We start from the raw sequence: 18890 nt of genomic DNA, 5'->3' as shown, positions 1-18890 counted from the left end.
CACGGCGTAAACAGGCCCTTCAGCTCACCGAGTCCACGTCGATCAGCGATCCCCGTACATTAACACTACTCTACACATGCTAGGGACAATTGACATTTATACCAAGCCAAATTAACCTACAAACCAGTACGTCTTTGGAGTGCGGGAGGAAACCGAAGATCTTGGAGAAAATCCACGCAGGTCACGGGGAGAACGTGCACACTCCTTACAGACAGCACCCGTAGTTAGGATCGAACCTGGGTCTCTGGCTTTGTAATGCCCCTGTCCCACTTAGGAAACCTGAACGGAAACCTCTGGAGACGTTGCGCCCCACCCAAGGTTTCCGTGCGGTTCCCGGAGGTTGCAGGTGGTTGCCGGAGGTTGCAGGTAGTGGAAGCAGGTAGGGAGACTGACAAAAACCTCCGGGAACCGCACGGAAACCTTGGATGGGGCGCAAAGTCTCCAGAGGTTTCCGTTCAGGTTTCCTTAGTGGGACAGGGGCATAAGGCAGCAACTCTACCGCTGCGCCACCGTGACTGCCCAGATCATAATCTCTTTTATCCTCTTTATTGGGAAGTAGGTTCTTGAAAGTTGAAGCAAAGAGCAAGTTGCTGGAGTAACTCAGTGAGGCAGGCAGCACCAATGGAGGCAAGAAGATATTTGACGTTTCAGGTCAAGATCTAGGACTTCTGGTGTCAGGTCTTGACCCGAAATGTCGCCAATCTTTTAGCCTCCCCAGATGCTGCCTGACTTGTTGAGATTCACCAGCAACTTGCTTTTTGCTCCAGATTGCAGCATCTACCAGCTTACTGTCTCAATTATGAAGGCTACAGTTTACTAGATTAGTTTCGAGATAGAGCGTGGAAACAGCCCCTTCAGCCAACCGAGTCCGCGCCGACCAGCGATCCCCGTACACTAGCACTATCCCACACACTAGGGACAATTTACCATCTTTACCGAAGCCAATTAACCGACAAACCTGCACGTCTTTGGAGTGTGGGAGGAAACCAGAGCACCCGGAGAAAATCCACGCGGTCACAGGGAAAATCCACGCGATCACAGGCTATGGTTTCCTCCAACATCCCAGAGACTTAGTTTAGACATACAGCACGGAAACAGGCCCTTCGGCCCACCGGTTCCGCGCCAACCAGCGGTCCCTGCACATTAACACTATCCTACACACACCAGGGACAATTTCTACATTTACCAAGCCAATTAACCTACAAACCTGTACGTCTTTGGAGTGTGGGAGGAAACTGGAGATCCCGGACGAAACCCATGCAGGTCACGGGGAGAACGTGCAAACTCCCTGCAGGACCAATCTAATTAACCTGCAAACTCCCTGCTCTGCTGTGCTGCCCATCGGTTTCACCCGTCGGAAGCAGACCAACTATTTCAGGCTGTGGATGCCCCGTGATTGTGAAAGGTATTGCGGAAGAACGAGCCCCTTCTCCACACAATGGCTGCAAAACTGTCTTCTACTTTCACATGACTAACTGCTCTGCGAAGAGAGATATGGTGCGTGTAACAGAGTGAGAAAGACAAGGTTGTGAGATTGCGAAAAAGGGCTGCATTAACAACGGTGGGATTTGTGGCAACTGTGAGATAGTTTTGCTAATAGACCATTCTTTTCTCGCAGATTAAACTGGTCAACATCAACGCCTCGGATATCGTTGATGGAAGGCCAACCATTATCCTGGGCTTGGTTTGGACCATCATTTTATACTTCCAGGTGACCTTCAATATTGACTTGGCCACACCATTTCATTGCAGTCCCACGGCAGACTCTACAGCCCCCATTTTCACTGTGCTTGTCTTCTCCTGCAGATCGAGGAGCTCACCAGTAACCTGAAGCTGCTCTCGTCGTTGTCCAGCAGCGCCTCGTCCGTGGAGAGCACGGCCTACTCCGAGACAGGCAGCCCCCCGACCAAGCGGAAAGTGGTCACCAACTTCAAGGGAGGTGCCAAGAAGGCTCTCCTGAAATGGGTGCACTACACAGCGGGGAAGTGAGTTCCACTTCACATCTTCTGCTTCAGTCGGTCGACGAAGGTTGACTTTAGTTTAGTTTAGTTTAGAGATACAGCGCGGAAATAGGCCCTTCGGCCCACCGAACCATCGCCGACCAGTGATCACTGACACTACCCTGCACACACTAGGGACAATTTACATTTATACCAAGTCAATTAACCTACAAACCTGTACGTCTTTGGAGTGTGGGAGGAAACTGACGATCTCGGAACATCGAAACGTCACCCATTCCTATCCAGAGGTGCTGCCTGTCCCGCTGAGTTACTCCAGCATTTTAGTGTTTACCTTCAGTGTAAACCAGCATCTGCAGTTCCTTCCTACACACTAGGGACAATGTATGTTTATACCAATCTAATTAACCTGCAAACCCGTACATCTTTGAAACCGACGATCTTCGGAGAAACCCCATGGGGATACGGGGAGAACCTAGAAACTCCATACAGACAGCACCCGTAGTCGGGATCGAACCCGGGTCTCCGGCGTTGTAAACGCTGTACGACAGCAACTCTACCGCTGCACCACCGTGCCGCCTTAAGCTTTATATCTCGGATTATTATTGTCGCATGTACCGAGGTGCAGTGAAAAGATTTTTTCTGCAAGCTGTCCGAACAGATCAGAAATGCCACACACAGACACAATCAAGTCAAACTCAAGTACAATAGATTGAGCAAAGGGGAAGAGACAGAGTGCAGAATATAGTTCTCAGCATTGTTGTGCATTAGTTCCATAGAAAGAGTCCAATGTTTTCAATGGGATAGAGGTGAATCGGACAGCATCCTAGCTTAGGCTCAGCTTGTAAGCTAAGTTACACGTTGAATTTGTTTTTGTGATTAGGTTTGATGTTTGTCTCTCACAGTGTTGCCTCCAGTACTGCCTAAGTAATACACTAGTGTGGGTTTTCTCCGAGATCTTCGGTTTCCTCCCACACTCCAAAGACGTACAGGTTTGTAGGTCTGAAGAAGGGTCCCGATCCAAAACGTCACCCATTCCTTCTCTCCACAGATGCTGCCCGTTCCGCTGAGTTACTCCAGCTTTTTGTGTCTATCTTTGGTTTGCAGTATAATTGGCTAGGTATAAAAATAAGTTGTCCCTAGTGTGTAGGAAGGAACTGCAGATGCTGGTTTATATTGAAAATAGACATTAAAATGCTGGAGTAACTCAGTGGGACAGCAGCATCTCTGGATAGAAGGAGTGGGTGACGTTTTGGATCGAGACTCTTCTTCAGACTCTGAAGAATGTTCTCGAATCATAGAAACATAGAAAATAGGTGCAGGGGGAGATCATTCGGCCCTTCGAGCCAGCACCGCCATTCATTGTGATCATGGCTGATCGTCCCCAATCAATAACCCGTGCCTGCCTTCTCCCCATATCCCTTGATTCCACCAGCCCCTAGAGCTCTATCTAACTCTCTCTTAAATCCATTCAGTGATTTGGCCTCCACTGCCCTCTGTGGCAGGGAATTCCACAAATTCACAACTCTCTGGGTGAAAAAGATTTTTCTCACCTCAGTCCTAAATGGACTCCCCTTTATTCTAAGACTGTGGCCCCTGGTTCTGGACTCACCCAACATTGGGAACATTTTTCCTGCATCTAGCTTGTCCAGTCCTTTTATAATTTTATATGTTTCTATAAGATATCCTCTCATCCTTCTAAACTCCAGTGAATACAAGCCTAAACCCGAAACATTACCCATTCCTTCTATCCCGAGATGCTGCCTGTCCGCTGAATTACTCTAGTATTTTGTGTCTAAATTGTCCCCAAGTGTGAGTGGGATATGACTAGTATGTGGGGATCTCTGGTTGGTGCGGTGGGCCGAAGGGCCTGTTTCCACGCTGTATCTCTAAACTAAAAAAATCTAAACCATGGTTCCATGAGAATAACTTCCTTCCTGTTCTCCCTGCCTTCCTTTCCAAATGAAGTGTTTGACCCTCATCAGGCAGAGGGTTCCCAGTTGATGGGAAGGTTCCTGCTTTCGGCGTGGGGTGGGAATTTGGTGGGATTCGCAGCATCTCCGCCATCAACACCATCACCGTCAGCCTGGTGAATGATCACTGTCAAGCTTCTGCCATCTTCCCACGCCTCCCCTTGCCTTCTCTGTGCCTGTGTTTCCAAACGGGAGACATCTGTCCCAACTAGGATTAAAATAGAAACCACCCTTTCTATCGTCAAACTCCACCTGGAAGACAGACTTACCCTGCAGGCAATTTACAACTTTTACTGAGGCCAATTAACCTACAACCCTGTACATCTTTGGAGTGTGCGAGGAAACCGGAGCACCCGGAGAAAACCCACGCATTCACAGGAAGAACGTGCAAACTCCGCACAGACTGCATCTGAGGCCAGGACCGAACCCGTGACTCTGGTGCCGTGAGGAAGCAAATCAGCAGCTGCGCTAAAGTGCTGCCCGTTAAAGTCTAAAGTACCTCTAAAATCTACAGTAATGCATTCCCAATCTCTCCTCTTTTCTGAAGGCGTTTGGGCATTGAAGTGAAGGACTTTGGCCAGAGCTGGAGGAGTGGCATCGTCTTTCATTCCGTCATTCACGCCATCCGTCCCGACTTGACCGACTTGGAGAAGGTCAGGAACCAGTCGAACAGGGAGAACCTGGAGAGTGCTTTCACCATCGCTGAGGTTCAGCTTGGGATTCCGAGACTCCTGGATCCCGAAGGTATTTGTCAATGGCTGTCGCTCAGAATCCTCCGTCAGTTTCGCCACCTCCAACGTGACCCCACCACTCGCCAAATCTTCCTATCTCCCCCCATGTCTGCCTTCCGCAAAGACCGCTCCCTCCGTAACTCCCTTGTCAATTCTTCCCTTCCCTCCCGTACCACCCCCTCCCCGGGCACTTTCCCTTGCAACCGCAAGAGATGCAACACCTGTCCCTTTACCTCCCCCCTCGACTCCATTCAAGGACCCAAGCAGTCGTTCCAGGTGCGACAGAGGTTCACCTGCATCTCCTCCAACCTCATCTATTGCATCCGCTGCTATAGATGTCAGCCGATCTACATCGGTGAGACCAAGCGGAGGCTTGGCGATCGTTTCGCCGAACACCTCCGCTCGGTCCGCAAGAACCTACCTGACCTCCCGGTGGCTCAGCACTTCAACTCCCCCTCCCATTCCCAATCCGACCTCTCTGTCCTGGGTCTCCTCCATGGCCAGAGCGAGCAACACCGGAAATTGGAGGAACAGCACCTCATATTCCGCTTGGGGATTCTGCATCCTGGGGGCTTGAACATTGAATTCTCCCAATTTTGTTAGTCCTTGCTGTCTCCTCCCCTTCCTCAGCCCTCCTGCTGTCTCCTCCCGATCCTATCTCTCCCTCGGGCTCCTCCTCCTCCTTCTCCTTTTTCCTTTCTACGCCCCCCCCCCCCCCCATCACTGAAGAAGGGTTTCGGCCCGAAACGTTGCCTATTTTCTTCGCTCCATAGATGCTGCTGCACCTGCTGAGTTTCTCCAGCATTTTTGTGTAGCTTAGAATTTCAAGTTGCATTGATGTATTTTAACATTTTTACCTGCCTGCACCTTCATCCTATTTAGTTTTTAAGGTACCTGGCATTAAACACTGCACCACCAAGCCCATCCAACTTCTATGCTTCTTTTCTCCCAGTTTGTGTTTCTTTTGATTAAACTGAACCATCCTACCAGCAACTGGAGAGCAGTCCTGAACTAGTAGCTACCACATTGGAAATCCTCAGACTATCTTTGATCGGACTTTACCAGCTTTATCTTAAACTAAACGTCATTCATGTGATTCCCTTTACCATGTGCCTGCACACTGTGGACGGCGCGATTGCAATCAATGCATTGTTTTTCCGCTGACTGGTTAGCACCCAAGATTTTACTGCATCTCGGTACACGTGACAATAAACACAACTCAAGAAAAAATCAACATCTCAAACTCATTGCTTTCCTGACACGTTTAGAAAAATCCGTGACTTTCCACAGTAAATTAAAATTTAAAAACCCTGTAGATATTGGAAATATGCAATGAAAAGGAAAAATACTGGAAACACTCAACAGGTCTGGCGCATTCCGTGCAAAGTGAAACCGTGTCTTTTTCTCTCTCTCTCTCAGGCTGCCTGACCTGACGAGTGTTTCCAGAATTTTCAGATGATTTTTAATTCTGTGTTTTCCACTTCCAATTTGCTTTGTGTTTTTTTTTTTAAACTGCTGCCACGTCCTAACTCCTTCCCAATTGGCTTGACCCCTTACTAGTAAAACATGCAAACTTCCCCACAAGGAGGCACAAGGAACTGCAGATGCTGTTTTACCACAAAAAAAAAGACACAGTGCTGGAGTAACTCGGCATGTCAGGAGAAAGGTGACGCTTTTGGTCGGGACCCTTCTTCCCAACCCAAAACGTCTCTTGTTTTCCTGTGATGCTGCCTGACCCACTTATGAATGTTGATTTATCTTATTTCAAGTAACCCTTGCATTTTCTCCCCTCCCTTCTCTCCCCATCTCCTCACCCTAGTCATCTTACCTATTCCACTGTTCGCATCCTTGTATCCCTCTTGTTATCACACATTCCCCAGCCAACAATGGGCCATTGTGGGCTCCACCCTTCCTAAGGTCATCTGTTGCCAGCCCTGATTTGTTCTGGCTTTTTCTTGCCTCTAGTTTATTCCCCCCCCCCTCTCTCCCCCCTCCCCCCCCCTCCCCCCCCATTCCCCTCCCCCCCTCTCCCCCTCCCCACACCCCCACCTCTACATCCAGTCCAACCCGAAATGTCACCTATTATTTCTCTCCAGAGATGCAGAGATGCTGCTTGACCCGCTGAGTTATTCCAGCACTGTGTCTCCCCACAAGGATGGATGTTGGTTACAGCCCTGTTGAGATGCAGCCGGTCCAGTCGTAAGGTCATAAGGGATAGGGGTAGAATTAGGCCATTTGGCCCATCAAGTCTACTCCGCCATTCAATCATGGCTGATCGACAACTCCCTCCTAACCCCATTGTCCTGCCCTCTCAGGAATCAACACCTTGCTTTTACAGAGTCAGCTGCATTCCTCTGTACCAGTATTCCAGAGAGTAGGATAGCCTGGAGCCTGGGTTGATTTTACTGCAGAATGACACAGAAGAAGGCCATTTGGTCCATCTAGACCACTCCTGTTCTGAGAGAGCAATTGCACCAATCACAAGCCCTCATCTCACTATATCCTTGCAACTTTTCCTCTCACACACATGTCCGCCAACTCCCCCCTGTATTTCTTTTTGCTGTTAATTTACACTAAGAGGCAGCTAATGAGCCAACTTTAGCATAGTGTAGGTATCTTACGCAGCCCCAAAGCAGAGGTATTTAAAACAAGAGGGCATACGTTTAGGGGAAAGGATAAGATGTTTTTAACCCAGAGGGTGTTTGGAGTCTGGAATGCTCTGCTAGAACCTGGGATGGCACGGTGGAACAGCGGTAGAGTTGCTGCCTTACAGCGTCAGAGACCCTGGTTCGATCATGACTACGGGTGCTGTCTGTACGGAGTATGCATGTTCTCCCTGTGGGTTTTTTCTCAGGGTCCTCTGATTTCCTCCCACACTTTAAAGATGTACAGATTTGTAGGTTAATTGGCTTTGGTTAAATTCTAAATTGTCCGTTGTGTGTAGGATAGTGCTAGCGTACGGGGATCATTGGTCGGTGTGGACACGGTGGGACAAAGGGCCTGTTTCCGCGCTGTATCCCTGAAGTCTAAAGAAAACTGATGGAGGAAGAGTGTCCCGCGGCATCGAAAAAATATCTAAACAAACACTTAAGTTGCAGAAGCATAGAAGGTTATCGACCAAGTGAAGGTCAACGGAAGAAGTAGAGATGGGTTTGTGATGATCGATATGGACATGGCAAGGGAAAGAGTTTGTTTCTCTGCAGAGTGGCTCCAGAAGAGATGATGAAACCTCCACTCTCTGGTCTGAGGATGCCACTGGATTGTGTCAAGGCCCAGTGACCGTGTGTCCCGATTTACTCCCCCATCCCAAAGACTTGCGCGTCTGTACGGTAACTGGCCGTTGTAAATTGCCCCTAGTGCGTAGGACGCGCCTAGGAACGTACAAACTCCGTGCAGACAGTACCCGTGGTCAGGATCGAACCCGGGTCTCTGGCGCTTTGAGGCGGCAACTCTACCGCTGCGCCACCATGCCAACCTTGTTTTCGAGGAAGTGACGGAAAGCTGGAACAGAGAACGGACTTAAAAGTCAGGAAGTTTAAATGCCACTTTGAGGGTTTGAGAGTTGACCTTTGGTCCAAGTATTGATTCATCTACATTAGCATCATCTACATTAGCATCATCTACATTAGCATCATCTACATTAGCATCATCTACATTAGCATCATCTACATTAGCATCATCTACATTAGCATCCTCTACATTAGCATCATCTACATTAGCATCATCTACATTAGCATCATCTACATTAGCATCATCTACATTAGCATCATCTACATTAGCATCCTCTACATTAGCATCATCTACATTAGCATCATCTACATTAGCATCATCAACATTAGCAGTGTACAGGGAAGTCTCACTCAATCTACTCCTGAGGTGAAGGGGCTGGTCTACAATAAGTAATTGAGCAAGTTGGGCCGCAACTCACTGGAGTTCAGAAGAATGAGAGATGGCCCCATTGAAACACCTGGTCTGGCAACTCTTTATTTGGTTTGAGGACCCGTCTTTTAGCCTTGGGATTTTGAAATACAAGACAATTGCCGTAAGGAGGGTCATAGACCCATAGAGTCATACAGCGTGGAGACAGGCCCTTCAGCCCAACTTTCCCTCACCGACTAACATGTCCCATCCACACTAGTCCCACCTGCCTGCATTTGGCCCATATCCCTCTAAATCTGTCCTATCCATGCACCTGTCTAAATGCTTCTTAATCGTTGCTAAAGGACCTGCCTCAACTACCTCCTCTGGCAGCTCGTTCCATACACCCACCACCCTTTGTGCGAAAAAGTTACCCCTCAGATTCCCATTAAATCTTTCTCCCCTCACCTTAAACCTATGTCCTCTGGTTCTCAATTACCCTAATTTGGGAAAGTGACTGGGAGTCTACCCGATCTATTCCAAATATGATTTTGTGCACCTCTATAAGAACACCCCTCATCCTCCTGCGCTCCAAGGAATAAAGTCCCAACCTGATCAACCTCTCCCTGGAGCTCAGGCCCTCGAGTCCTGGCAACATCCTCGTAGAAATCTTCTTTGCATCCTTTCCAGCTACAGTGCTCACATAATGTTCAGTATTATAAAGGGTCAATGTCTACTAACGGAATAATGCTTTACAGACGTTGATGTTGACAAACCAGATGAGAAGTCCATCATGACCTACGTTGCCCAGTTCCTGAAGCATTGTCCAGATCCACAGGAGGTAGAGAATGAACCTCCGGACGAAGAGGTGAATCCTTTTTTACTATATCTATTTCACCGTGCTGTCGAACTTTAGAGTAATAGTGTAAAGATAAGATATTGGCCTCTTTTGTCTGCACCAGCCAAGCCATATGACCATAAGATAAAGGAGCAGAAATAGGCCATTCGGCCCAGTAAGTCTATTCTGCCATTCAATCGGGCCTGATCTATCTTTCCTTCTCAACCGCATTCTCCTTTGTCTTTTCCCCGTAACGTTTGATGCTCTTCCTATCAATCTCCACTTTAAAGGGCGGCACAGTGGTACAGCTGCTGCCTTGCAATGCCATAGATCTATGTTCGATCCTGAATTCTATCTGTACAGAGTTTGAACGTTCTCCCTGTGGCCACGTGCGTTTTTTTCTGCGCACTCCGGTTTCCTCCCACAATCCAAAGAAGTGCTGATTTGTAGGATAAATGGCTTCTGTAAATTGCTGTAACTTGCTGTCTAGGATGCAAAACTGGGATAACATAGAACTGGTGTACAGTTGATCGTTGGTCGGCACGGACCCGGTGGACTGAAAGGCTACACACTAGGGACAATTTGCAATTTACAGAAGCCAATTAATGTACAATCCTGCATGACTTTGGAGTGTGGGAGGAAGCCGGAGACAACCCAGGCGGTCACAGGGAGAACGTACAAACTCCGTACGGACAGCACACGTAGCCAGGATTGAACCCGGGTCTCTGGCGCTGTAAGGCAGCAACTCTACCGCTGCGCCACCATGCCGCCCACTTTAGTGATCAATATCCCCCCATGCCCTGCATGTACATGTGCCAATCCTTTTCGTTTCTCTATCTCTCTCAAATTATTAAAGTCATTTTCTCACCTGCATTATTAAGCTTTTGTCCATTTTACATATCCCAGTCTCAAATGTTGTTCTTTGGATGCTTTGCCATGTTAACATGAATTTATAAAATTTAATTTTAGCGTGGAGCACCTCGCAACTAGACTATACGCCAAACTATATTTGATATTATTCATAGTTGCGAGTTCCTTCACTACTCAGTGTTTGTACTAAAAGCAGGTGAGAACGGAGAGGATGAGAAGGAGTTTCTTCCCAGAGGCCATTAGGATTGTAAACTCCTATCTCACCAGGGACTAACATTACAGAACCATTCTACTGTTGTGTCTTTTTAAAATTGCTGTTTTTCTTCCTTTTTCTTTCCTCCCACAAATATGTAATATGTTGAATATGTGTTTCTGTTCCATTCTGTTTGTTTTTTTGCGCAATCCACAAGCATTGCCACTTTTTATTTCACTGCACATCTCGTATGTGTATGTGACGAATAAACTTGACTTGATGTTTTGTTAAATAACTATTTTGTCAGGGAATGTTGACTATTGACATAATATCATTTTTGAAATTATAATTTAGCGAGATTTAAATTTCAAACATGGATGAATGATACTTGTCACAGTCACAGTGGTATTCTTTGTTTTGCATTCCTGGGTATGCAAAGAGTCACCACATAAAAGGTGGTGCCAAAGTTTTATTGACATTAAAAAGTTTGATGATTTGAGGGTACTGCAAAACTTGGGATCAAATTGTAAATTCCCAGATGAGTGTAGGGTTGCCAACTTTCTCACTCCCAAACTAAGGGGCAAAAGGTCAAAATAAGGGACAAATTCCCCACGGCAATTCATTGACCGACTCAGCCGTGGCTGGGTGAATGATGAGTTGGCCCGGGTGCTGGACTGCACACAAAGCCCAGCCGGCGGGCCAGCTGAGGAGTTTTGGCCCGGGCGCCGGGGGCAAAGTCCAGCACCGCATCCAACTCATGAACCGATGATCGGCCATGAGAAGGAGGGGTGGTGGTGTCGGCGGTAAGCGGAGGTCCGAAGGTCAGACAGTTGGCTGGGCTGCAGACTGACGGGGCCACGGGCGAGGCGCTGCTGCTGCACTCCATAGGCTGCACTACATCGGGATGGGTGAGGTGTAGTCGGACGCGGCGATCCAACCCGACAGTCCCCTCGACCCAAGTGTTAGCAGTCAAATACGGTAAAAGGAAGATCCCGTACGGGACAAACCAGTTTAGTTTAATATACGAGTTGTCCCGGCTAATACGGGACAGTTGGCAGCCCTAGATGAGTGGGATGAGCTGTTATTTCTCTGTTTCTACGTTGCTTTGACGTCCGTGATAATTCTGTGGGGACTCTATCAAGGAGTTGCTTACCTGCCGTTCATGACACGCTGTGAGATCTCCACCGGCTAAATATAACGGTTATGTCAGGTTTGAGTTGCTGTAACTGTGGATACAGCCTCCTGTCCATGTTGTGACTCTGATTCACCGTCGGCCCCTTGCCACTCTTTCACCGCGCTGTGATCTCTGTTCCAGCGGGAGGGGAGACGGATGCTGAAAGATGCAAAGGCCTGGCTGGAGCAGTTTGAGAGGGAGCTCACAAGGGCTCAGATGATGGACGCAGGACTGCAGGAGCGATATCAGGTGGGCTGGCACTTTCTAATCCTCCGCATCTGTCCTTTCTAATCAACCTCTTCAAAATGAGTAAAATATATGGATGGGTATAGCTTTCGGTTGAGATATATTATTGTCACGTGTATCGAGGCAGAATGAAATGCTTTGTTTTGCACTTTAATCAATCAAATCAGATGACACTACACGTGAATACCAGCAAATCAAATTCAATAACAATAGGTAGAGCAAAGGGGACGATACAACGTATAGTTTTTAGCATTGGAGAGCATCAGTTCCAAAGAGGCAAGGAACTGCAGATGCTGGAATACCGAGTGCTGGAGTTAACTCTGCGGGTCAGGCAACATCGGTGGAGGTCCCGACCTGAAACGTTGCCTATCCATTCCCTTCGTAAATGCCACCAAATCCGCTAAATTTCTTTAGCACTTTATGTTTTTCATCCAAAATGATGATTTGAACATTGAGGGGCGGCACATTTGCGCAGCGGTAGAGTTGCGGCTAGAGACCCGGGTCGATCCTGACTGCGGGTGCTGTCTGTACGGAGTTTGTACGTTCTCCCCGTAACCTGCGTGGGTTTTCTCCGAGATCTTTGGTTTCGTTCCACACTCCAGAGACGTACAGGTGTGTTGGTTAATTGGCTCGGTACAAGTGTAAATTATCCCTAGTGTATGTAGGATAGTGTGCGGGGTGATCGCTGGTCGGTACGGACTCGGTGGGCCGAGGGGCCTCTTTCCCCGCTGTATCTCTAAAGTCTAAAGTAAAGTCTAACTACATTGTGTAGTTGCACAGTAGATGTCAGTTTCCCTGTCGGGTCTAAAGGACTTGCACTAACAGGTATTCATGTCTGTTTCCTCAGCTCTTCAGATCGTTTCGAGGCCAGTACGAAATGAAAATTAAACACGTGAAGGCCCTCATTCAGCCTGCACAAAGTAACGGGAAACTAACGATGGATCAGGTCACGGTCAAACAAATGTGGGACAGAGTGACAATGAGAGTAAGTCGTGAGAGAGCAGCTCAGCAAAGTTATCCGACCTTACCGGGGGCGGGGGGGAGCACTGTGGTGCGGCGGGTAGAGCTGCTGCCTCTCAGCTCCAGAGACCAGGGTTCGATCCTGACCACAAGTGCCGTCTGTGTGGAGTTTGCACGTTCTATTTGTGACCGTGTGAGTTTCTTCTGGGTGCTCCGGTTTCCTCCCAAAATCCTAGAGACGTACCAATTTGTAGTTTAATTGGCCTATGTAAATTGCCTCTAGTGTGTAGGGTCGATGAGAAATTGGGTTGACCGATAACTAGTGTAAGCAGGTGATCGGTGGTCAGCGTGGGCTCGATGGGCCGAAGGGCCTGTTTCCATGTCGGTTTCCATGATATCTCTTCTACGTCTTCTTCTTCTTCTTCTTCTTCTTCTTCTTCTTCTTCTTCTTCTTCCTCTTCTTCTTCTTCTTCTTCTTCTTCTTCTTCTTCTTCTTCTTCGCCTAAAGTTGGAGGACAACTTGTTCTATTTAGTCGAAACAGGGCGGACCACGTGAAGGTTGCAATCTTCCACCCTGATATATCTCCAAAACAAAACTAAAAACTAAACCTTTTCCATTAGAGTTGTTGTGTGATTGCTTGTTGACACCTGTTTACCAGTCGGAGCAGGCAATGGGATGCATGTAACCAACTGAGATCTTCGGCTTGCCTTTCTCAGTGTATGGATTGGCACGTGGTGCTGGACAAGTCGTTGCCAGGGCCGCTGGGCACCATCGGAGCCTGGCTGCACAGAGTGGAGGCGATCCTTGGGGAGGAGATCATCATTCAGCAGGCACACGACGAAACGGCCAACATCATCCACAGGAAGTTGGAGCAGCACAAGGTGAGAGGTCACCGGCCCCTATCATGTCTTCCTTCTCGGGAGCTCTGCTTTGGAGAACCGGCTTGTAACGTACTTTCACAAACCTCTAGAGTGTCAGAGACCCAAGTTGTGTATCTGTGAAATTTTCTGCCGCAGAAGGCAGTGGAGGCCAATTCACTGGATGTATTCAAGAGAGAGTTAGATATAGTTATTCGGGCTAACGGAATCAAGGGATGTGGGGAGAAAGCAGGAACGGGGTGATTCTGGATGATCAGCCATGATCATATTGAATGGCGGTGCTGGCTCGAAGGACCAAATGGCCTACTCCTGCGCCTATTTTCTATGTTTCTAAGGATAGGACAGGTTTGGAGAGATGTGGACCAAATGCGGGCTGATGGGACTAGTGTAGCTGTGACATGTTGGCCGGTGTGGGCAAGTTGAGCCGAAGGGCCTGTTTCCACACTGTATCACTCTATGACCACGGGTACTGTCTGTGTGGAGTTTGTACCTTTTTTCCCTGTAACCGCATAGGTTTCCTCCGGGTGCTCCGGTTTCCTCCCACACCCCAAATACATGCAGGTTTGTAGGTTAATTGGCTTCGGTAAAATTGTAAATGATTAATTGTCCCTAGTGTGTAGGATAGTGCCTGTGTATGGGGATCGCTGATCAGCGGGGACTCAGTGGGCCGAAGGGCCTGTAAGGTCTACACTCTGAACTCTAAGCTCTTCTGATAGTTCACAGCCATTAATTGCAAATTCTCATCGTTCAGGATTTTAATCTGCTCATTCAGAAGTGTACGCAAATATTATTACAGGTTATATGACAGCACTAAAATATGTAAAACATCCAGCCGTTCCTATGTTTTAGACTTTAGACGTTAGAGGTGGCGTTTGGCCCATCATGTTCATGCTGGTCGAGGAAGGCTAAGAATGAAGGTTGTTTCACAAGTTCACAAGTTATAGGAGTAGAATTAGGCCATTCAGCCCATCGAGTCCACTCCGCCATTCAATCATGGCTGATCTCTGCCTCCTAATCCCATTCTCCTGCCTTCTCCCCAGAACCCTTGACACCCGTTCTAATCAAGAATCTTTCTATCTCTGCTTAAAAATATCCACTGACTTGGCCTCCACAGCCCTCTGTGACAATGAGTTCCACAGATTAACTACCCTCTGACTAAAGAAGTTCCTCCTCACCTCCTTTCTAAAAGAGCGCCCTTTAATTCTGAAGCTATGACGATCTGATCCGAGACTCTCCCACCATGTTTGACCATGTAGTCTGCCCCACATTGCTTCCTGGAGATAACTTGTCACTGACAGTGCGGGGCAAAGCTTCCCTGAGCAAGATGGGTCCTGTGGCAGAGTAGACTTGTTGGGTTGAATGCCGTAATTCTGCTCCTATAACTCATGAACCTGACATGCAGCACTGAACGACCTTCCCCAGTTAACCTTGATGGTTTCCCAGGTGGTAACAAACAGATTTCTCTTTCTTTCCTCCACAGGATGTAATCAAAGCTTTGGAAAGTCACCAACAGATATTCCACCAGATCTACAGGGCAGGATCTGTGAATGGGATTCCCATCCCGATTGAACAGCTGGAAGACGTGGCAGAACGGTGAGTGCCATCTTGGTGAAACCTATCTCGGCTCAATGGCTTGGTGTGAAAATGGAGACCTTACTCTGGTGTGAATGCCATCAAATCTATTTGAGCAGTTACCACTGAAAACAACGGGATGCGGTTTCATTGATTATTTGAAAGCCACAGCATGGAAACAGACCCTTCGGCCCACAGGTTCTACGTGGACCATCGCTCTCCCGTTCACACACTAGTTCCATGTTATCCCACTTTCCCATCCACTCCCTACACACTAGGGGCAATTTACAGAGGCCAATTAAACCACAAACCCGCACGTCTTCAGGATGCGGGAGGAAAACCGGAGCACTCGGAGGAAACACACAGGGAGAACGTGCAAATTCCACACAGACAGCAGCGGAGGTCTCTAGAGCTGGGAGGCAGCTGCTCTACCCGCTGCGCCACAATGCTGCCCTGTTTTCTTGCTGCATATAACGAGGCCATTTGACCCATTGAGTCAATTCTAACTCTCAGGGAAATCCTTTCAATCCCGTCAGCTCACCTATTTCCCGACTTTCACTTTCACAGGCCCGTTAACTCCCCTCTGATTCTCCCACCACCCTTGTAGACTCTGAGTCTCTTGCCCAGAGTAGGGAAATCAAGAACCAGAGGACATAGGTTTAAGGTGAGGGGGGGGGGGGAAGCTTTAATAGGAACTTTTTTTTGTTGCCTTGCAGTCATACATATAATAAAAAGAACAAAAACACACAATAAACACAAATTTAACATCCACCACAGTGAGTTCACCAGGTACCTCCTCACTGTGATGGAAGGCAAAAGCCATAAAGTCTTGGTCTCTTCCCTCCTTGTTCTCCCTCTGCGCTGAGGCGATCCTCAGGTAGTTGAGGCAGGGACTATTACAACGTTTAAGAAACATATTGACAGGTACATGGATAGCACAGGTTAAGAGGGATATGGGCCAAACACAGACAGGTGGGACTGGCGTAGATGGGGCAGGTTGGTTGGTGCTGGCAAGTTGGGCGAAGGGTCTGTTTCCACGCTGTAGGGCTCGTTGTCTGTGTGGTTAAAAACATTCACGTTGTGGTGCAACTATGTTAATGTTTGGGGTTTGTTTTGGGCTTCACATTACATGTCCTTTATTACTTCCAGCTTTAGTTTCATTACCTTGGGATCCAAGCACCACTTAACCAGACTGGACTTTCTGGAGTTGAAGTATCGTCTGCTGGCGTTCCTGGTGCTCGCAGAAACCAAACTCAAATCATGGATCATCAAATACGGCCGGAGGGATTGTGTTCAAGTTCTCCTACAAAACTACATTGTAAGGAATACTTACTTCAGTGGAATTGTACTGTGGGATACATGCTGCAGCTTGAAGATAGACACAAAAAGCTGGAGTAACTCAGCGGGTCACACGGCATCTCTGGAGAAAAGGAATAGGTGTCGTTTCGGGTCGAGACCCTTCTTCAGACTGAGAGTCAGGGGAAAGGGTAACGAGAGATATAGACGGTGATATAGAGAGATATGGAACAAATGAATGAAAGATATGCGAAATAGTAAGGATGATCAAGGAAACAGGCCATTGTTGGTTGTGGGGCGAGGTGAAAACGAGTGGCAGACAATGAGACTCAACAGGATGACATTAAAACTAGTACAATGAGGTGGGTGGGGGAGGGGTGGAGGGAGAGGAGATGCGAGGGTTACTTGAAGTTTGAGAAATCAACATTTATATGAATATTCATATGTTACTGCAGGTTCTCGCTAGAATTTAGAAGACTGAGGGGGGATCTTATAGAAACTTACAAAATTCTTAAGGGGTTGGACAGGCTAGATGCAGGAAGATTGTTCCCGATGTTGGGGAAGTCCAGAACAAGGGGTCACAGTTTAAGGATAAGGAGGAAATCTTTTAGGACCGAGATGAGGAAAACATTTTTCACACAGAGAGTGGTGAATCTGTGGAATTCTCTGCCACAGAATGTAGCTGAGGCCAGTTCATTGGCTATATTTAAGAGGGAGTTAGATGTGGCCCTTGTGGCTAAAGGGATCAGGGGGTATGGAGAGAAGGCAGGTACAGGATACTGAGTTGGATGATCAGCCATGATCATATTGAATGGCGGTGCAGGCTCGAAGGGCCGAATAGCCTACTCCTGCACCTAATTTCTATGTTTCTATGTTTCTATGTTTTTGTGTCTATCTTTGGTTTAAACCAGCATCCGTTGTTCCTTACTTCATATACTGTAGACTGGATGTGCGGGAGTAAAAGTTTTATTTTAAACCGCAGATGCTGTATATCTAAAATGAAAATGGTAGAAATACTCAGCAGGTTCTGAAAAGGGTCTTTGATCTGAAATGTTTCTCTTACCGCAGATGTGGCCTGACTTGCTGAATATTGACGGCATTTTCTGTTTTTATTGACGGCTTTGCGGCTAAATTAGCAACTGTGGATGCAAATCCCACCGGGAACAAGTTTTTGAAATGAAGTTGACTCAGTTTGTATTTTGAGAGTTTGCCTTAAACTTAGTTATTTAATTCTGCAAACTATTCGATATCTAACCAGCTGGTTCGTTGGGCCGGCACAGTCACGCAGGGCGGCACAGTGGCACAACGGTAAACCTGCTGCCTTGCAGCGCCAGAGACCCGGGTTCAATCCTGAGCTTGGGCGCTGTGTGTATGGATTTTGTGCGTTCTCCCTGTGGCAGCGTGGGTTTCCCGGTTTCCTCCCACATTCCAGGTTTGTAGGTTAATTGGCTTCTGTAAATTGTCCCTCATGTGTAGGATAAAACTAGTGATCACGGGTGATCACTGGTCAGCGCGGACTCGGCGGGCCAGAGGGCCTGTTTCGACACTGTATCTAAACTGGAGAGGGTTATTGATGACACCAGTCTGATGTCTCGTGTTGTTCCTTAATATCCATTGGTTTAGCCAAGCATATGTCCGTGAGCGCTGGTTCATGAATGTCCCTTTGTCACTGCTACCCCATGCATAAACAGAGAAAAATGTTCCATTTTTAAAAAGTGTGTCCATTTTAATGCAAAGGATCACCAATGTTTATTTCTCTTAGCATGTGGATGTACAAATAGAATTATCCCTTCAGCCTCCCCAACCAGCATTACTTACCTTGACTCTATGTAGAGTCACATAGTTATACAGCACAGAAACAGGCCCTTCGGCCCAACCTGCCCATGCTGACCGAGAAGCCCCATTTACCCCAGTCCCGCCTACCCTCATTGGGCCGGGACTCTGGAACTGCGGCCCCTCCGGAGCCGGCAGATCCGTTCCCATAGCCGAATTCCGAAGCCGACTTTGCGGGCCGGTATCTCGGCTCCCTCAAAGGCCGTGACCTCTGTTTGTCCGGCAAAACGGCAAGACTCTGGAACGAAGGGCACCGGAAATTCGGCGGTGGATTCTCTGCTTCAGGAGGCAGTGGAGGCCAATTCTCTGGATGCTTTTCAAGAGAGAGTTAGATAGAGCTCTTAAAGATAGCGGAGTCAGGGGATATGGGGAGAAGGCAGGAACGGGGTACTGATTGTGGATGATCAGCCATGATCACAGTGAATGGCGATGCTGGCTCGAAGGGCGGAATGGCCGACTCCTGCACTTATTGTCCGTTGACCTGTATCCGTTAGTAAGTAATGGTAAAT

General features: G+C 47.8%; 1 protein-coding gene across 13 annotated transcripts in view; it reads left to right on the top strand.

Annotated features, from left to right (window-relative positions):
• The window catches only part of syne1 (spectrin repeat containing nuclear envelope protein 1), a 440240-nt gene that overhangs the window by 96293 nt on the left and 325057 nt on the right, over window positions 1-18890 (top strand). For all 13 annotated transcript variants that reach the window (XM_033026154.1, XM_033026164.1, XM_033026166.1 and 10 more), the window contains 9 exons: window positions 1619-1711; window positions 1807-1985; window positions 4479-4675; window positions 9279-9388; window positions 11737-11844; window positions 12689-12826; window positions 13519-13683; window positions 15161-15273; window positions 16402-16570. In XM_033026154.1, the coding sequence (XP_032882045.1) occupies window positions 1619-1711; window positions 1807-1985; window positions 4479-4675; window positions 9279-9388; window positions 11737-11844; window positions 12689-12826; window positions 13519-13683; window positions 15161-15273; window positions 16402-16570 (1272 nt within the window). The remainder of the gene's footprint in view (window positions 1-1618; window positions 1712-1806; window positions 1986-4478; window positions 4676-9278; window positions 9389-11736; window positions 11845-12688; window positions 12827-13518; window positions 13684-15160; window positions 15274-16401; window positions 16571-18890) is intronic.

The sequence above is a fragment of the Amblyraja radiata genome, chromosome 8 (genome assembly GCF_010909765.2).
Source record: "Amblyraja radiata isolate CabotCenter1 chromosome 8, sAmbRad1.1.pri, whole genome shotgun sequence".
Classification (NCBI taxonomy): domain Eukaryota; kingdom Metazoa; phylum Chordata; class Chondrichthyes; order Rajiformes; family Rajidae; genus Amblyraja; species Amblyraja radiata.
Note: the sequence above shows the minus strand (reverse complement) of the source record. Positions and strands in the feature narration are given on the sequence as shown.